The 18,686-nt window shown below is 42.8% G+C and overlaps 1 protein-coding gene across 5 annotated transcripts in view; it reads left to right on the top strand.

Moving 5' to 3' along the window:
• The first annotated feature begins 6,883 nt into the window (after positions 1-6,883).
• The window catches only part of p2rx2 (purinergic receptor P2X, ligand-gated ion channel, 2), a 56,495-nt gene continuing 44,692 nt past the window's right edge, over positions 6,884-18,686 (top strand). For 4 of the 5 annotated variants that reach the window (XR_010977245.1, XM_068054836.1, XM_068054835.1 and 1 more), the window contains exons 1-3: positions 6,884-7,121; positions 14,110-14,257; positions 18,084-18,155. Coding sequence is in view for 4 of the 5 variants with exons in the window: in XM_068054836.1 (XP_067910937.1) it covers positions 6,982-7,121; positions 14,110-14,257; positions 18,084-18,155 (360 nt within the window). In the remaining variant the exon portion in view is untranslated. Of the gene's footprint in view, positions 7,122-10,479; positions 12,832-14,109; positions 14,258-18,083; positions 18,156-18,686 lie in introns of all 5 variants that reach the window. The other variant, XM_068054838.1, reaches the window with a different exon arrangement.

The following is an 18,686-nucleotide window of genomic DNA, read 5'->3' on the forward strand; positions in this document are numbered from 1 at the left end:
TAAGATTGTATAACTGTTAATTTCAAGTTAAGATCCACCCTCTTTGATTCCTAAAAAAGGTCTTATAAGTATTAATTTCTAGGGATTTGTCTGTCCCCTTCAATTTCTAAGAAAGGCTAGCTGCAAGTGTCAATTTTTCATTAGTCATTTAACTGTGTTTCGAGGTTACAATTCAGTTTTTGTGTTTGGTTAGTTTTGTCAAAAATTCAGTTAAAACCATCTTATCAACTACCACATGGTGGTACCTTTCATGGCAGTTTGCAAAACTCTGTTCGGTCGTGTCTTACTAACTTAATTGAATTTTTTGAGGAAGTAACAAGGAGGATTGATGAGGACAGTACAGTGTATTTTGTCTCCATGGATTTTCATAAGGCATTTGACAAGGACCACATGGCAGACTGGTCAGAAAAGTAAAAGCTCATAGGATACAGGGGAATGTGATGAGTTGGATTCAAAATTGGCTCAGAGGAGACAGGAAACAAAGGGTAATGGTCGACAGATGTTTTTGCGAATGGAAGACGGTTTCCAGTGACGTTCCACAGGGCTCAGTGTTGGGTCCCTTGCTGTTGTGTTATATATTAATGATATGGACTTAAATGTGGGAGGTGTGATTGGGAACTTTGCAGATGACACAAAAATTGGCCATGTAGTTGGTAATGAAGAGGATAGCTGTAGACTCCAGAATGATAGCAATAGTTTGGTTGAGTGGGCGGAAAAGTGGCAGATGGAACTCAATCTATAGAAGTGTGAGGTAATGCATTTGGGGAGGGCAAACAAAGCAAGGGAATACAAAATAAATGGGAGGATATTGAAAGGAGTAGAGGAAGTGAGAGAGTCAGAGAGAGTCATTTACGGCAGAGAAGGAGGCCATTCGGCCCATCGATTCCATGCCGACTCTCCACGGAGCTATCCAGTCAGTCCCACTCACCTGTTCGATCCCTATAGTCCTGCAAGTCTATTTCCTTCAAGTGGCCCTCCAATTTCCTTTTGAAGTCATTGATTGTCTCTGCTTCCACTACCCTTGTGGGCATCGAGTTCCAGGTCATTACCACTCACTGCGTAAAAAAGTTTTTCCTCATATTCTTCGCCTCTTTTTAGCTGACAGGTTTGCCTGCCAGCCAGCCAGCCAGCATTAAAGCTGCAGCAGAGATCAAATCTGAGCCATGCAGTCTCAGTAAGATATTTAAATTAAAAACCTGCATGCTGGGAGTAGGTTGGTCTCCCTCCTCTGTCCCATCTCTGTTAACACCGGAAGTGGGTGGGTTCGAGGCAGATTGCGTTGCGTTCGGATTTCAGATTTTTTTACGTTTTAACATCCCACTCGACACAAACTCATTTGTTTTTCAGGGTTAAAAATCACCCCTCTGTGTCTCTTCTTTTGGGCCTCCTTATCTCGAGAGACAATGGATACGCGCCTGGAGGTGGTCAGTGGTTTGTGAAGCAGCGCCTGGAGTGGCTATAAAGGCCAATTCTGGAGTGACAGGCTCTTCCACAGGTGCTGCAGAGAAATTTGTTTGTTGGGGCTGTTGCACAGTTGGCTCTCCCCTTGCGCCTCTGTCTTTTTTCCTGCCAACTACTAAGTCTCTTCGACTCGCCACAATTTAGCCCTGTCTTTATGGCTGCCCGCCAGCTCTGGCGAATGCTGGCAACTGACTCCCACGACTTGTGATCAATGTCACACGATTTCATGTCGCGTTTGCAGACGTCTTTATAACGGAGACATGGACGGCCGGTGGGTCTGATACCAGTGGCGAGCTCGCTGTACAATGTGTCTTTGGGGATCCTGCCATCTTCCATGCGGCTCACATGGCCAAGCCATCTCAAGCGCCGCTGACTCAGTAGTGTGTATAAGCTGGGGATGTTGGCCGCTTCAAGGACTTCTGTGTTGGAGATATAGTCCTGCCACCTGATGCCAAGTATTCTCCGAAGGCAGCGAAGATGGAATGAATTGAGACGTCGCTCTTGGCTGGCATACGTTGTCCAGGCCTCGCTGCCGTAGAGCAAGGTACTGAGGACACAGGCCTGATACACTCGGACTTTTGTGTTCCGTGTCAGTGCGCCATTTTCCCACACTCTCTTGGCCAGTCTGAACATAGCAGTGGAAGCCTTACCCATGCGCTTGTTGATTTCTGCATCTAGAGACAGGTTACTGGTGATAGTTGAGCCTAGGTAGGTGAACTCTTGAACCACTTCCAGAGCGTGGTCGCCAATATTGATGGATGGAGCGTTTCTGACATCCTGCCCCATGATGTTCGTTTTCTTGAGGCTGATGGTTAGGCCAAATTCATTGCAGGCAGACGCAAACCTGTCGATGAGACTCTGCAAGCATTCTTCAGTGTGAGATGTTAAAGCAGCATCGTCAGCAAAGAGGAGTTCTCTGATGAGGACTTTCCGTACTTTGGACTTCGCTCTTAGACGGGCAAGGTTGAACAACCTGCCCCCTGATCTTGTGTGGAGGAAAATTCCTTCTTCAGAGGATTTGAACGCATGTGAAAGCAGCAGGGAGAAGAAAATCCCAAAAAGTGTGGGTGCGAGAACACAGCCCTGTTTCACACCACTCAGGATAGGAAAGGGCTCTGATGAGGAGCCACCATGTTGAATTGTGCCTTTCATATTGTCATGGAATGAGGTGATGATACTTAGTAGCTTTGGTGGACATCCGATCTTTTCTAGTAGTCTGAAGAGACCACGTCTGCTGACGAGGTCAAAGGCTTTGGTGAGATCAATGAAAGCAATGTAGAGGGGCATCTGTTGTTCACGGCATTTCTCCTGTATCTGACGAAGGGAGAACAGCATGTCAATAGTCGATCTCTCTGCACGAAAGCCACACTGTGCCTCAGGGTAGACGCGCTCGGCCAGCTTCTGGAGCCTGTTCAGAGCGACTCGAGCAAAGACTTTCTCTGTGTCTATACAGCCTAAATCACACATGAATTTGATTGGCTCAAATATCATAGTCATAAAATGGCAGCAATTCACAGTATGGACCCTAACAACTAGCAAGCAGCTCCTTAAAAAGAAAGAAATTAGCATCTAATTAACCCGAGGATGCATTTCATAGCAATTTGCTTTTAACTGACCTTGGGTTATGCCTATTCAAAGCAATTTGACTTTGTGACCTGAAAGGGACAGACTAGATAAACACAGCATCAGGTTAGCAGCAAAGCAATACATTGTGTTAAATGATACAGTCTTTGTCACCTTTATAAATAGCATATCCTCTGACTTATAATAAGCAATGGCATGGGAGACCCACCAGTATATAAAATAATAATCGTCCATGATATTTCTGAGTAAACTGCTGCAAATTAAATTTGAAGTAATTACATCACAATTTTCATTTTTCATTGATGATGTAATTGGGTGTAAATTGCTTGGCCAATGCCTGGTGTGAAACACACCACTGCAGAAAAAAGGAAACAAAACTCCCCCATCAGTTCCACAGTGTGCAGCTTATAGCAAGTAATGAATGCAGAGGAGTGATTAATGGGTAATTAACGGCTTGAGGTTATAAACTAAATAAACCTAGCTTCTGAGGTTTATTGCATTTTATCATTCAGCTCTGAGGTTGCAGTTATATTAATCACAGAATCCATTATTAATGCTATATATAATTTTGCAATTTTTCCCCCAATCTTCCCTTTTCCTGAGGACACTGATTCATATTCTATACTGTTTCACTCTCTGGTACCTCAAAAGGCCATTCTTTTTAACCTCCCTTCCTTTCCTGAAGACCCTTACACCTGCTGGGGCAAGATCCATGGGCACCAGTGGCCATCTGGCATTTGAAGTAAGTGATCAGCCTTCATGTACATACTATTTGACAATGTTGAACTTTACAAACAGGTCTGCTCTCATTTGATGGTCACTTTCCAGAAAAGGTCACTAATGATCAAGAGTACAAATTTGGCTGTTTTATCCATCCTTAGCTTCAGATTGCTGAGATTAATTGTAATGCCACAACTGGGGTTACCACATTAACCAGAACTAACAAAATTAACAGAAGGAAAGCTAGCTATAGATAAATAGAATGCTTAACTGAGACTTTAACGGTAAAAGAATTAAAGTCAGCCAATTGGAGTCCTGTTTTGGACAGAGAGGCTCCAATTGTTGCTGAATGAGAAGTAATGAACAGAGAAACATTGAAAAAATATGGGATGAGGCCTAACGAGACACCTTGGAGTGCATGTCCACAGGTCCCTGAAGGTAACAGGACAGGTAGATAGAGTGGTGAAGAAGGTATATTGAATGTTTTCCTTTATTGGCCGAGGTATAGAATACAAAAGCAGGGATGTAATGCTGGAACTCTATAAAACACTGGTTAGGCCACAGTTGGAGTATTGCATACAGTTCTGGTCACCACATTACAGAAAGGACATAATTGCTCTGGAGAGAGTGCGGAGGAGATTTACAAGAATGTTGCCAGAGCTTGAAAATTGCAGCTATGAGAAAAGATTGGATAGGCTAGGGTTGTTTTCCTTAGAACAGAGGAGGCTGAGGGGTGACTTAATTGAGGTATATATAATTTTCTGGGGCCTAGATAGAGTAGACAGGAATGACCTGTTTCCCCTAGCGGAGAGGTCAATTTCCAGAGGGCACAGATTTAAGGTGATTGGTAGAAAGATTAGAGAGGACATAGGGAAAATCTTTTTCACCCAGATGGTGGAGGTGTCTGGAATTCACTGCCCTGAAGGTGGAGGCAGAAACCCTCAACTCATTTAAACGGTACCTGGACCTGCACCTGAAGTGCTGTACCCTGCAAGATTATGGGCCAGGTGCTGGAAGGTGGGACAAGATTGGGCGGCTAGTTTTTTCAGCCAGTGCAGACACAATGGGCTGAATGGCCTCTTTTAGTTCCATAACTTTTCTATGGTTCTATGATTCAAATGTTTTATCATGTAGTGAGATTTGTGACATTGGGAGCGAATCCTCCTCATTAGAAGTTGCCATATGGTTCTAAGATGAGGTAAGATTTTTCACTGAGGCTTTTAGTATTATATAAATGAACTTTTTTTTAAAGCTTTTAGGAAAATGAATCTTTAAAAAAATCTTTAATCTCTCATTCATAGCAACATAATTCTTTTAACCTTATAACCTCTCATTATGGACGGATTCCTTCACAATCGAGCCGACTTCCATGGAGAACTTAATTACTGCTGTTCTTTTAAAATCAAAATGTATCAATTACTGACAATGAATTACATCGGCCAAATTTTAGCGCACATATGCTGCGCATATGCAGTTTTCCCTGTCCGTTGGGTATATTATATTAGTGTCGAGGGGAGTTCAAGTTTACCACAGTGTTTTCAGACAGCTCTGTATGATAATCAAGTAAACAGCAACCAGCATGGTTACAGAAGGCAAAGATCCTTTCTGATCAAACACCTTGACTTTTCCCTCCTTAAGTGTACTGATATAAACCTGACTAATGTAATCTTGGTCCTAAAAATCATTTGGCAAAGTACCAGATGAAAGTCATGAGTTAAGCTCAAAGCAATGGGTAAAACTTGCAAATGGATAAGAAATTGGCTGAATGGAAGAAATCAGCAATACTTGTTAGAGAAGTTGCATTAGAGTGAAAATAAGTGATGAGTGGGGTGACCCAGGGATCAGTATCGGGTCTTCTTATGCTTACAATTTACATTAATGACCTGAATTCAGCAACTCAATGAAAATTGATCAAATTCACAAATGATACCAAACTAATAGGGGCAATTGATTCTGAGAAGAAATCTTGGGATCTTTGTAGATTCAATGCTGAACATATCCAACCATGGTGAAGCAGAAATCAACAAAGCAAATAGAATGCTGAACTATATACAAAGCAATAGAGTACATGTTAGAGGATGTCATACTCAAACATTATAGAGCTCTGACCAGACCATACACTGAATCCAGTGTCCAGTTCTGATGACCGAGACACAAGGGACATTTCGGCCCTGGAGTCCATTCAGCAAAGAAGCACAATGCTGGCCTCTAACAACATGGAACAAAGTCATAGCGTCATGGAATTATATAGCACAGAAACAGGCCCTTCGGCCCATCGTGTCTGTGCTGGCCATCAAGCACCTATCATCAGCAGAGTAGTCATCAGCAGAGACCAGCAACTCTTTGGTGTTGAAAGGAGGCCATTAGAGATAATTATGAAGGTGTTTGATGGGGTAGATGTAGAGATTTTTCCATTTGTGTGGAGATTCCATAAATATAAGATAGTCACGAATAAGTCCAATACAGGATTCAGGAGAAACTTCTTTGCCAAGAGAGTGGTTAGAATGTGGACCTAGGTGTAGTTGAGACAAACAGCATAGAACCCTTTAAAAAGAAAGTTAGCTCAGTTGGTGAGGGAGAAAGGAATACAAGGCTATGCTGATCGGGTTAGATGAAGTTGGGTGGGAAGAGGCTGGTGTAGAGTGTAAAGACCGGCATGGATCGCTAGCGAGGAATGGCCCGTTTCTGTGCTGTAAATGCAATGTAATTCCATGCATCTCTTGGAGGTGCTCAAGACTGCAAATGGTGTAGTTAAAATAGTTTCAGATAATCACTGAGTTATCGGAGGAGATGGAGAAGACAAATTCAAACTAGTAAATAGCAAATGTCAGAAAGTGCTTTGCACAAAGAATTCTCAACACCTGTAATGTTCTAATAGAGGCACACACACTGAAATTACTTCAGAAACAATTCGATTTCATGGTGGGCTGATTTCCGGATTTCTGGAAAGCAAAAGACAACCTCAATCACCTTCCGACTGTATGACACTTTTAGAAGGAAATTGCTTGAATCCCGAAGGTGTCGCTGTTTCTTCCGTCAGTCTGATGGGGAAAAGGAGGGAGTTCATGTTGTTTGAAGTCAGGAGTGTTCTCAGCTCTCCCTCAACCTAAAGAGGAAAAGGCACTGCGCTCAGGGTGCGATAGCTGCATCCTACAGACTGAAGAAGATACATTTCGTCGGAGCTCAGCAATTGAGATTGCTGAAGGATTTACAAGCATGGGCTACAGGGAAACGTGCGCTCTGTACTGGGCAGAATTTTGGGATTATGAGACTCCCAAAGTTGTGGTGGTTAAAAACCGAACTTTAGGAATTATCTACAGAATTATCCAACTTATTATCATAATATACTTCGCCATGTAAGTACATCCTGGAGTTTAGGCTGTTTTCATCAAGTTTGAGTCGAATAAATTAATTTAAATATAATATGTTTATTTCGCATCCATGGATTTGATTTTTGACTTGGATTGAGATCCTGTAAAGTAAATTAATTTATAAACTTGAGCTTCTAATATAATTTTGCTCAAATTGGAGCTGTTTTAAACTTGTTAATGAATAATTTCCAATCCTCACCCTTTGCAGGAAAGTCTGATTTTTTAGCATTAACAGTTTTTATTCAGACTAACTTTTGTTTAATAATTTTGAGTAGGGCCCCTGGAACTTCAACTCCAGGGAGTCGGCTCTTTGATCTGTAAATATAGGGATTAATAGCAAGTTTGAGTTTATTGTAGATGTTATAGTTCAGAATAAATATCTGGGTTTCATAGGAATTTTTCCTAAATATAATGAAGCCGGAGACTGATGCCGCGTCTGCTCCTGTCAACAAAATCGTCCTGTGAAATGTTACCAAAATCTGGAAAAGAGCGTGGACCTGGAAGAGACAACACTTTTGCTGATATGTCACATTATTGAGGCTTTGTCCTGTCTTCCACCCCAGTGAGATCCGTCTGTTCATATTTTCCTAAGATTGTCGCTATAACTTGAGTTCACATTAAGGTGCTTTTTTGCGCCGAACACGGACTAAACCTGTTTAAAATGGCTAACTCAGCAAACACAATCTAACCGCTGCTAGCCCTCTTTAACACAGAGGAACCCTATCTAGACATGTCTAATGTAGTAGCGCATTGTTTGGTGAAGTATGACTAGTTTTTAGTTTGACATTAATATTTTTTTTCTCTTGCGATCTTGACTTTTCACTACCAATCCCTGGCTGTGAAGGTGTGGATGGAATTTATGAACCAGCCACAAGTAGTGTCTGAACGAATTGTGGGTGTAACTCATTTATGGAATCATCTTTTTCTCTGCCTCTGCCACCCTATTATAATGAACTGAGTATATGCTCCTGGTACCTGTATCCAACTGATCTAGGCATCTGTCCACCGCGACCAAAATATTACCGCTCTTTGTCCTAGTTTTGGACTCCCCCACAAGTGAAAACATATTTTGTACCACTACCCTATCGAACCCTTTCATAATCTTCAAAACCTCTAGCAAGTCACCCCTCAGTCTTCACTTTTCTAGAGTAAAGAACCCCAGCCTGTCATTTTTCTTGATAAAACTGAGAGATTAGAACTGATCTTCTTTGCACACTCTCCAGTACCTCTATACCTGTTTTGTAATATGAAGAGCAGAACTGTGCACAGTACTCTGCATGGTCTAACCAATGCAAGTTTCACATCATTTCTCTGCTTTTTAACTCTATCCCTCTAGAAATAACCTTTTGCTTGCTTTTCTTACGCCCTCAATAACCTGATTTGTGTATCTGTTCTCCTAGAACCATTTGCTCTTTTACCCCATTTAAACTCTTATAATTGTCTTTAAGTTGGTAAAGCGTCCCAAGGCGCTTAACGGGAATGTAGAAAAAAATGGACATTTATCCAGTTAGAAGACAGAGAACATTTAACCTAAGGGATTCTCCCAATCATCCACTGTCATCTAGGTATAAGATCTATGGAAAGCCTAAAGGAATGGTGTAAACGCACTTTGAAGCTGAAACCTTCTTGGTCTTTGTAGCTCAGCAGTGAGCAATGCATTAACCAATTTAAAACACTGGGTTTAAAAAGAGTTGGGAGGACCCAAACTGTGGTCAAGAATCCTAATTAAATTGATTTGCAGTTTCAGTTCTTGATAAATGGAACACTTATTGGCGATCAGTGGAGAAACTGACATTTTGTCATTGTAATTATACAAAGGGTAATTGCCCCAGAAGTTTTAGGGATCTGATATCCTGGTATTAAAATTAAGCTGAAAAATAATAGTATAGAAATACTTTGTATGAAATTCCTTGTCTGCTGATTTGGTAGTCATTAGCTCATTTAAATAAATGGGCCAGTCTGGACTCTACAATAACAAAGACATTTCCTATGTATATTAACATATCATTTTGACCAAGCTTTTAGTCATCCTCTTCTAACCTTCATCTTTTGCTTTAAACGTCTGTTTTCTTCACACCTCTGTGAAGTGCGTTTCCTGAAATAAAGGTGTTAGTTAAATGCAGTTTTTTGTTGTGGCTATTAAGAAATCATGCGGATGCTAATATACATAGAATTACATTAAAAAAAACACGGAAACGAACCGCTCGGCCCAATCAATCCACGTTAAAGTTTATTTTTCACACGAGTTCTAATCCAATATAATAACAATAAAAGCAAAATACTGCAGATGCTGGAAATCTGAAATAAAAACAAAAAAGAATTACTGGAAATACTCAGCAGGTCTGGCAGCATCTGTGGAGAGAGAAGCAGAGTTAACGTTTTAGGTCAGTGACCTTTCAGTTCTAATCCCAGGTTCTCACTCTGTTCCGCTACCCTTTCCTTCAATCACCTATCTAACCTATTTTTAAATTTAACATGCTTCGGTCAGTAAGGGGGGCGGGGGGTGGTTGTTGATGATTATTTTGTCGCCGGTCTATTTGCGTCCAATAATGGCTGAGAGTGCCACGGAAGTCGCATGGGAAATTAAGAGAGCCCTGATTTACCACTGGTTGTCCACCCATGTACATTTTCGGACGGACTTTGATTTCGATGATGAGGTCCCACTAGAAACAATTGGGGGCCTAATGAAAATAATGTAAATCAGGGTCAAATGATGTAGTCGTCAGCAACAAGCCCATTTTTGACTCTACACGTTCCTACCTCTTGTTTCTGATCCTGTTCACAAGTCATACTTAAGTCGGAGGATGACTGTTTCCAGAGATATTGGCTGGAATAGTCTGTGTATTACAGAGTGGGTTTTTTTTGTTATTGAGCCACTTTCAAAGTGCTTATTGTTGCTATAAAAATTTTTAACTGTTAACAATGCATTTAATTCATGGCGGTCCTAATATTTCCACTCTGGCAAGAGGGGGAAGGAGATGCAGCAGAAACAAGGAGAGCAAATAAAAGGAGGAGAGCTTGTGGGAATCTTTAACCTTCCAACAGAGTTTGGAGACCTTGCAGTTCTCTGAGGAGCTGTGCATAAAGACGCAGCACTTCACCAGGCAGACTGTCACAGCCAGAGCTGCAATCAACAGCCACAGCTAGTTCTGATGAAAGGTCACAGACCTGAAACTCTGTTTCTCTCTCCACATATGCTGCCTGACCTGTTGAATATTTCCAGCATTTTCTGTTTTTATTTCAGGTTTCCAGCATCTGCAGTATCTTGCTTTTATTACAGCTACATCACTCTAAGCAGAAAGGCCGCCCGCGCATCAACACTAACAGAATTTCTTATCCACAGCTGTTACATAAGTTTCTAAATTCACTTGAAAAAGCCCTTCAAAACACTCCTGCAGGGGATGCAGAGACCAAGTGGGCCCACATCAGAGACGCCATCTATGCCTCAGCAATGACCACCTTTGGCAAACGTGAGAAGCAGAATGTAGACTGGTTTCAACCTCACTTTGAAGAGCTAGAATCTGTCATAGCCGCTAAGTGCACTGCACCGTTGAAATACAAGAAAGCCCCCAGCAAGTTAACATCCGTAGCACTTAAAGTAGCCAGAAGCACTGCACAAAGAACAGACAGGTGCTGTGCAACTGACTACTGGCAACACCTATGCAGTCGTACTCAGCTGGTCTCTGACACCGGAAACATCAGAGGAATGTATGATGGCATTAAGAGAGCTTTTGGGCCAACCGTCAAGAAGATCGCTCCCCTCAAATCTAAATCAGGGGAAACGATCACTGACCAACACAAGCAAATGGACTGCTGGGTGGAGCACTACCTAAAACTGTACTCCAGGGAAAATGTTGTCACTGAGACCGCCCTCAATGCAGCCCAGTCTCTGCCAGTCATGGATGAGCTGGACGAACAGCCAACAAAATCGGAACTCAGTGATGCCATTGATTCTTGAGCCAGTGAAAAAGCCCCTGGAAAGGACGGCATTACCCCTGAAATAATCAAGATTGCCAAGCCTGCTATACTTTCAGCACTCCATGAACTGCTTTGCCTGTGCTGGGATGAGGGAGCAGTACCACAGGACATGTGCCATGCCAATATCATCACCCTCTATAAGAACAAGGGTGACCGTGGTGACTGCAACAACTACCATGGAATCTCCCTGCTCAGCGTAGTGGGGAAAGTCTTCTCTCAAGTTGTTTTAAACAGACTCCAGAAGCTGGCTGAGCATGTCTACCCTGAGGCACAGTGTGGCTTTCGAGCAGAGAGATCCACCATTGACATGCTGTCTCCCTTCAGCTACAGGAGAAATGCCACGAACAACTGATGCCCCTCTGCGTTGCCTTCATAGATCTCACCAAAGCCTATGACCTTGTCAGCAGATGTGGTCTCTTCCGACTACTAGCAAAGTTCGGATGTCTACCAAAGCTACTAAGTATCATCACCTCATTCCATGACAATATGAAAGGCACAATTCAGCATAGCGGTGCCTCATCAGATCCCTTTCCTATATTGAGTGGTGTGAAACAGGGCTGTGTTCTTGCACCTACACTATTTGGGATCTTCTTCTCACTGCTGCTCTCACATGCATTCAAGTCTTCAGAAGAAGGAATTTTCCTTCACACAAGATCAGATGGCAGGTTGTTCAACCTTGCCTGTCTAAGAGCGAAGACCAAAGTACGGAAGGTCCTCATCAGGGAACTCCTCTTTGCTGACGATGCTGCATTAACATCCCACACTGCAGAGACTCATCGACAGGATTGTGGCTGCCTGCAACGAATTTGGCCTAAACATCAACCTCAAAAAAACGAACATCATGGGACAGGACGTCAGAAATGCTCCATCCATCAATATCGGCGACCACACTCTGGAAATGGTTCAAGAGTTCACCTACCTAGGCTCAACTATCACCAGTAATCTGTCTCTCGATGCAGAAATCAACAAGAGCATGGGAAAGGCATCCGCTGCTATGTCCAGACTGGCCAAGAGGGTGTGGGAAAATGGTGCACTGACACGGAACACATAAGTCCGAGTGTTTCAAACCTGTGTCCTCATTACCTTGCTCTATGGCAGCGAGGCCTGGACAACGTACGTCAGCCAAGAGCGACGTCTCAACTCATTCCATCTTCGCTGCCTCCGGAGAATCCTTGGCATCAGGTAGCAGGATAGTATCTCCAATGCTGAAGTCCTTGAGGCAGCCAACATCCCCAGCATATACACCCTACTGAGCCAACGGCGCTTGAGATGGCTTGGCCATGTGAGCCACATGGAAGATGGCAGGATCCTCAAGGACGCATTGTACAGCGAGCTCGTCACTGGTATCAGACCCATCGGCCGTCCATGTCGCCGCTTTAAAGACGTCTGCAAACGCGACATGAAGTCCTGTGACATTGATCACAAGTCGTGGGAGTCAGTTGCCAGTAATCGCCAGAGCTGGCGGACAGCCACAAAGGCGGGGCTAAAGAGTGGCGAGTCGAAGAGTCATAGCAGTTGACAGAAGCGCAAGGGGAGAGCCAACTATGTAACAGCCCCGACAACCAATTTTATCTGCAGCGCCTGTGGAAGAGTCTGTCACTGTAGAATTGGCCTTTATAGCCACTCCAGGCGCTGCTCCACAAACCACTCACCACCTCTAGGCGCTTACCCATTGTCTCTCGAGACAAGGAGGCCAAAGAAGAAGGAGAAGAAGAAGGTACAGTTCCCTGTTGCTGTCAAAGTTATTATGTCCCTCGATTTCTTTGTCATTGGCTTCTTCCGGGCTGCAGCAGGAAATGGCTTCATATAATGTCATTTCCACTGTGTTTAAAAAATACTGGGGGAGGCTTTCAACAGCCAGCCACACAGTTCTTGTTTTTTTTTTATTTGTTCAAGGGATGTGGGTGTTACTGGCAAGGCCAGCATTTATTGCCCATCCCTATTTGCCCTTGAGAAACTGAATGGTTTGCTAGGCCTTTTCAGAGGCAACCACATTGTGTTGGATCTGGAGTCACGTGTAGGCCAGACCAGGTAAGGACAGAAGATTTCCTTCCCTAAAGGACATTAGTGAACCAGATGGGTTTCATGGCCACCATTAGACTAACTCTGGTGGAGACCTTGTGCACTCACTTGCTGACCTGAACCAACTTTCTGGCTGGCCTTTAAGTGAACAGCCAGCACTCCCACCCAACACAGGCGGAAAGACGTTTGAAGGTTCCTATTGTTTTAAAATGTCATTGGCAAATGCCAGTCCCAGTCTTTGAAAGGACTAATTGACAATGTTTAAAGCGGTTGCTGGGGGCCTCTACCAAAAAGGTAACTACTGTCACAAAATACTGTACAAACATTCAATCATTTCAGTGGTCTTTTAGTTAAGATATTTTTGGGTTTACTTCTCCACAGAGCTCAGTTGTGCAGCTCTTTATGTTCATTTCGGCATTAGCAGCAATTTCATGGCATAACCAACCAATTGACTTCAATTGTTGAGTTTGCTATTGTGATGGGAGAGGAGCAGTAAAACCAAACTGAAAGCAATATGGGTGAGAATTTCACTACACTTGTGCCTGGAATGCACACCCAAAGATATTGGCCCAAGGCTTGCTCCAAATGGGGTCTCTGTTCTTATCTATATCTAAACTGAAATAGAGTAAAAGCCAAGGAAACTAAAACTGATGTTGACAGGGACCATGTGGTTATTATGCTCAGCTGCACCACTGTGGAAGAACAGAATGACAGAACATAGCATGTGTGGAAGGAAAGTCAAGGATAGACTGATACTACCAAACTCGTAATGCTATCAGTTATATGTGAAGCAGGAGCAAGCAAAGTCTCCCTTTAAATGTAGTTACACTTGTATCAATAGTAGCTGCTATTGGGTTAATTTATCTGAAGCATGTAAGCCACTATGATGAGAAAGAAGAAATAACCTGCACACACATTACTCAGTGTCAAGGTTATCTCTTGAATTAATAGTTCTTATTTCTGATTGGTGCAGGTATGTTTTCATCATCCAGAAATCATACCAAGAAAGAGAGAATGCTCCTGAGAGTTCTGTCATCACCAAGATGAAAGGAATCGGAGTCTCGAATTCCTCCATGGGAATAAAAATATGGGACGTTGCAGAATACGTCCATCCACCAGAGGTGAGGGCTGGAAGCTGCTCTTTCTGCTGAAGACACTGAGTTAAGCAGGGTTACATTCCCATGGGTGCAAGCAGCTCTCAGGTGTTGTCAAGTGTTGATTCTTTACATGTCAGCCTAAGATACTCAGTGCTAGAAGGATATTCAAATTTGGAGGAAATTAGGGCCCAATAGAACACTGCACTCTGCGCCTGTGACTCCAGCAGAGTCACTTCATTGTGATCAGCAGTAAAACTCCAGGATGATTTTTTTCCCCTCCCTAATCCAGGGACACAATGACCAATGATAGCTGCTCAACTGCAATTCCAGCTGAGATCAGCTGTCGCATTTTGGGATTCTATCGTCATTTTTTTCACAAAAAGGATTTGGAAGAAAAATATACATTTAAAGAAAGAAATTACATTTATACAGCGCCTTTCAAGACCTTCGGACATCCCAAAGCACTTTACAACCAATTAAGTACTTTTGAAGTGTAGTCACTGTTTTAATGTAGAAGATAGGGCAGCCAATTTAAGGGTTGTATTTTAAAGCAAAATGTAAACAGGCAAGTTTGCAAAAAGTGTCTAAAAATGCTAAATGATGAGCAACTCCTTCTGTGCTGTAAGTTTCTATGATTTTATGACTCAAGAGTTTGACTCAGGAATCAACAAACACTTCATATTCATTGTACTAGTAGGTCCCTGGTTCCAGGTTCTCAGCAGGAGCTGTCGAGCACAAGTTCTGCTCTCTGCTTCTGAACAAAGAGATATAAAAGATAGGAGCAGAGACATAAAAGCAATCAGGTTTCAAAATAGGAAGCCGCATGGGCGAGCTTTAGCTAGGCTAGAATGAGAGTGCAGAAAGGTCGTTAGGAGTTATCTTGTTTAAGTAAAGCAAAACAATTCACTGATTTGGGGAGGTGTAGTGAGTTCATTATTTTGTTTTGTTACAGAAGACATTGTACGGATTGAACTAAGTGAGTTTCATTACAACTGTCACTCTGTATGTTCAGTCACTCTGAAATAAAGTAGCTTATGATTTCTGGTTACATCTTATTAGTCCACTGTTATGACCGGGTGAGGAAGGGGTCTCAGGCTCCCCTCTTGCCCCTTTCCTGGTTTGGCCGTAACAGGGTTTATCTTTTTAAACACAGTGATTTTAGCTTACCACCTCAGTGAGCCCTTGCTCACTGTACTCTAATTACAATTGCAAATGAACCAATCAGGCAGGTTTTCTTAGGTTTGAACAAGAGAGATGTAAGTTTATTAGCCTTATCATTCTAACCCCCGGTTAAAATTGCTAAAATATGTGATGCAACCATGCTTGCATGCATACGAGAGAGAGACACACACACAAATAGATACAGAGGGAGAGAAAGAATTAGGAGGGGGTGGTTGAAGTAGAGTTCATAATAAATGGAATATAGATACGGTTATTAATGTACTTGCAGTAGTGTCCTGATTGAAGTGAAGGTCTCGAAGTTCTCGCTGGGGCCTGGTGCACAATTTGACTTGCTTCTCTGGTACCAGAAGGCCAAAGAGGGGCTTTGTCTGTAGACTTGAAGTCTAAGCTACCACCGTGGGTTCCCTGGAACTTTGCTGGGGAGAGAGAGAGAAAGGGCCTTTTCTTCTGCCAGTCCAGTTGCAGTCTTTTCCTTTCTGTGAGGCACAATTCAAAAAGCCCCAGTCTTACCAGCAGGTATGTTATGTGATCATCTTTTTGTTTGAAACAGCAGCTTCTGGGAGGGTTGTTGAATTTCAAAGCTTTCCAGACACACTCGGTGGGAGGTGGAGTTCTGGCTCTTACACAGTCAAAGGATATTGATCACCACTATTGTCCAGACCAATTTTGTTAATTGAATCAAGCAGCACCCCCATTGTCTCTCCATTCATGTCTCTCAGAATGCAAATGTGCAACCATGTTTTCAGCCACTCAGCTCTGCTTTTTTTAAACAAGTTATTTGCAATGTCTAGTAAAAAGGTTTCAAGTAGTGTCCCATATGATAAAATTAATATGTTTTCATTTGGCAGGTGTGATTTCCATCACACTACCTTCAGAAAGTTTGGAGGAACACATGCAAAGAGGATATTCATTGACGATCTCATGGGTGTATGATTGTAACACACTGGATTATGTAATTGTATAATTAGGTATTGGACAGTATGGACACAACCCTAAACATAGGATGCTCATATGGTTATGGAAGTGACTAGCTCCACTGCACCTGAGAGAATATCTAACCCAAAACCCTAAATTTGTAGCATAACTCAAATTAGGATAGATTGGGGACCAAATCAGGAGCTCTTTTGTCTGTATCATAAAACACGGTGCATTTACTCCTTCAATCTTCTTGAGGTTGTCTCCCCCCACTCCCCCCCCACCCCACCCATTTAGACGTCTATGCTACCTTAAGGTTCTCTTCATAATTTAGAAGTAAGTGGAGCCAGATGAGTCTGTATATGCAATGATACTATATAGAGACAAGTAAAAATTTCCTAACAAAATAAACAAATACATTTATATAAAATATCCTCAAGATGCCCCAAACTGCTTCACAGCCAATGAATACCTTGCAAGTATGTTTACTGCTGTAATCTATGCAAAGGCAGCAACCAGTTTATGCACAACAAAGTCCCATAAATAATAATTATAGCAATTTCTATTTTTTGGAAATGTTGGTTGAGGCATAAACATTGTCCAAAGTGCAAGGAGAGCTCTCCTGCTCCTCTTCAGATAGTGCCTTGGAATCTTTTATGTTCACCTGAGAGGCAGACAGAGCCTCAATGTCTCAGCTGAAAGACGGTCAGGGCCGCATTTTAAACCATCCACTTGCACAGAGTTAAAATCGGGCCCACACCTGACACTACAGTAATGCTTTAGTACTGCATTGAAGTGCCAGCCTAGATTATGAGCTCAAGTGTCTAGTGTGGATCTTAGGGCAGCACAGTGGTGCAGTGGTTAGCACCACAGCCTCACAGCTCCAGCGACCTGGGTTCAGTTCTGGGTGCTGCCTGTGCGGAGTTTGTAAGTTCGCCCTGTGACTGCGTGGGTTTCTGCCAGGCGCTCCGTTTTCCTCCCACAGCCAAAAACTTGCAAGTTGATAGGTAAATTGCCCCAAGTGTAGGTAGGTGGTGGGAGAATTCAGGGAAGGTGGGGATGTGGTAGGGAATATGGGATTAATGTAGGATTAGTATAAATGGGTGGTTGATGGTCAGCATAGACTCAGTGGGCCAAAGGGCCTGTTTCAGTGCTGTATCTCTCTATGATTCTTAAACCCATAATATTCTAAGACAGAGTCAAGGCTAACACTTACACTTTGAAATTTTACATGAATATTTTTATACTGATTTGTGTCTTTCCTTCACTGCGTGAGATGGAAGGGCAGCTTCATGGCAAAAGAGCACACACTATACAACATCCATACGACCCCAGTTTTCAAAATCTTAATCCAACAGAGGAAGGTGGTTATAGAATATTGCCCCTTCTATCTCCCACCTACATAGAATGAATCCAGCTGCCTCCCAATTCTCCTGATGGAATTCCTGTGCCTTTCAAACTGCTATCGTGGAACCTTTGTTCTTCCCAACTTCCTCGAATTAATGGCCAGTACCCATCACCTGACTTGATGGAACCCCAGCTTTACTCACTCATTGGTGTGGCACTCTAGTGCCAATCACTTTCTTTGACCGCACTGTGCTTCTAATTTTCTCTAATGGGATCCTAATGTGTCTCCTACACTAGAGCCCCAGTGAAACCCATTTTTTTGAGAGGTTGAGAAATAAACTGGAAGGAAATATCAAAGGTCTCCACCATAGATAAAATCTAATTCTACAACCATTTTTCATTCCAGGGTCGAGATATTTTCAGCATCACTGTGCGAACTATAACAACTCCATTACAGAGACTGAACACCTGTCCTGAGGTAAGACTGAAGGTTTACTAGATTGATTAGCCTCAAAATTCCCTGGAGTGGGGGAGGGTGTCTGTAAGTCTCCCTTATCTCTGATGATGGACCAGCCAGCAGTATCCCCAGGAAAACGGTAGCAGCCTGGATGTGGTGCATATCCACTGCCTTTGGACATTTCGTAGATGCCTTGTAGGAAGGTGGAACCTCAGTTCACTCTTTACAAAGCAAAGATGGGGAACAGAGCTAGGAGTGATTCCATAAACTAGGAGTTCCTGCTTCTCCGCAATCAGTATCCTGATTGAATGGAGACACACAAGACTCCACAAGGGTGCATGTGGGCCCCACCATTGAGTTCCAGGCCAAGTTCCTCAACCCCTTTATTAATTAGTTAATTAATTTTTTAAAAATTTAAAAAGCTGCAAATTGGCCCCATTGTTGGGTCTATTGGGGTGTGGTCTGGGTTACTCCCCCTAGAGGTAGGAAGGTGCCAGAGTTTCCACCAGGCATGGGCAGGTGGGGTCAAAATGTGCCCAAAGTGACCCTTGC

The sequence above is a fragment of the Heterodontus francisci genome, chromosome 23 (genome assembly GCF_036365525.1).
Source record: "Heterodontus francisci isolate sHetFra1 chromosome 23, sHetFra1.hap1, whole genome shotgun sequence".
In the NCBI taxonomy this organism is placed as follows: Eukaryota; Metazoa; Chordata; class Chondrichthyes; order Heterodontiformes; family Heterodontidae; genus Heterodontus; species Heterodontus francisci.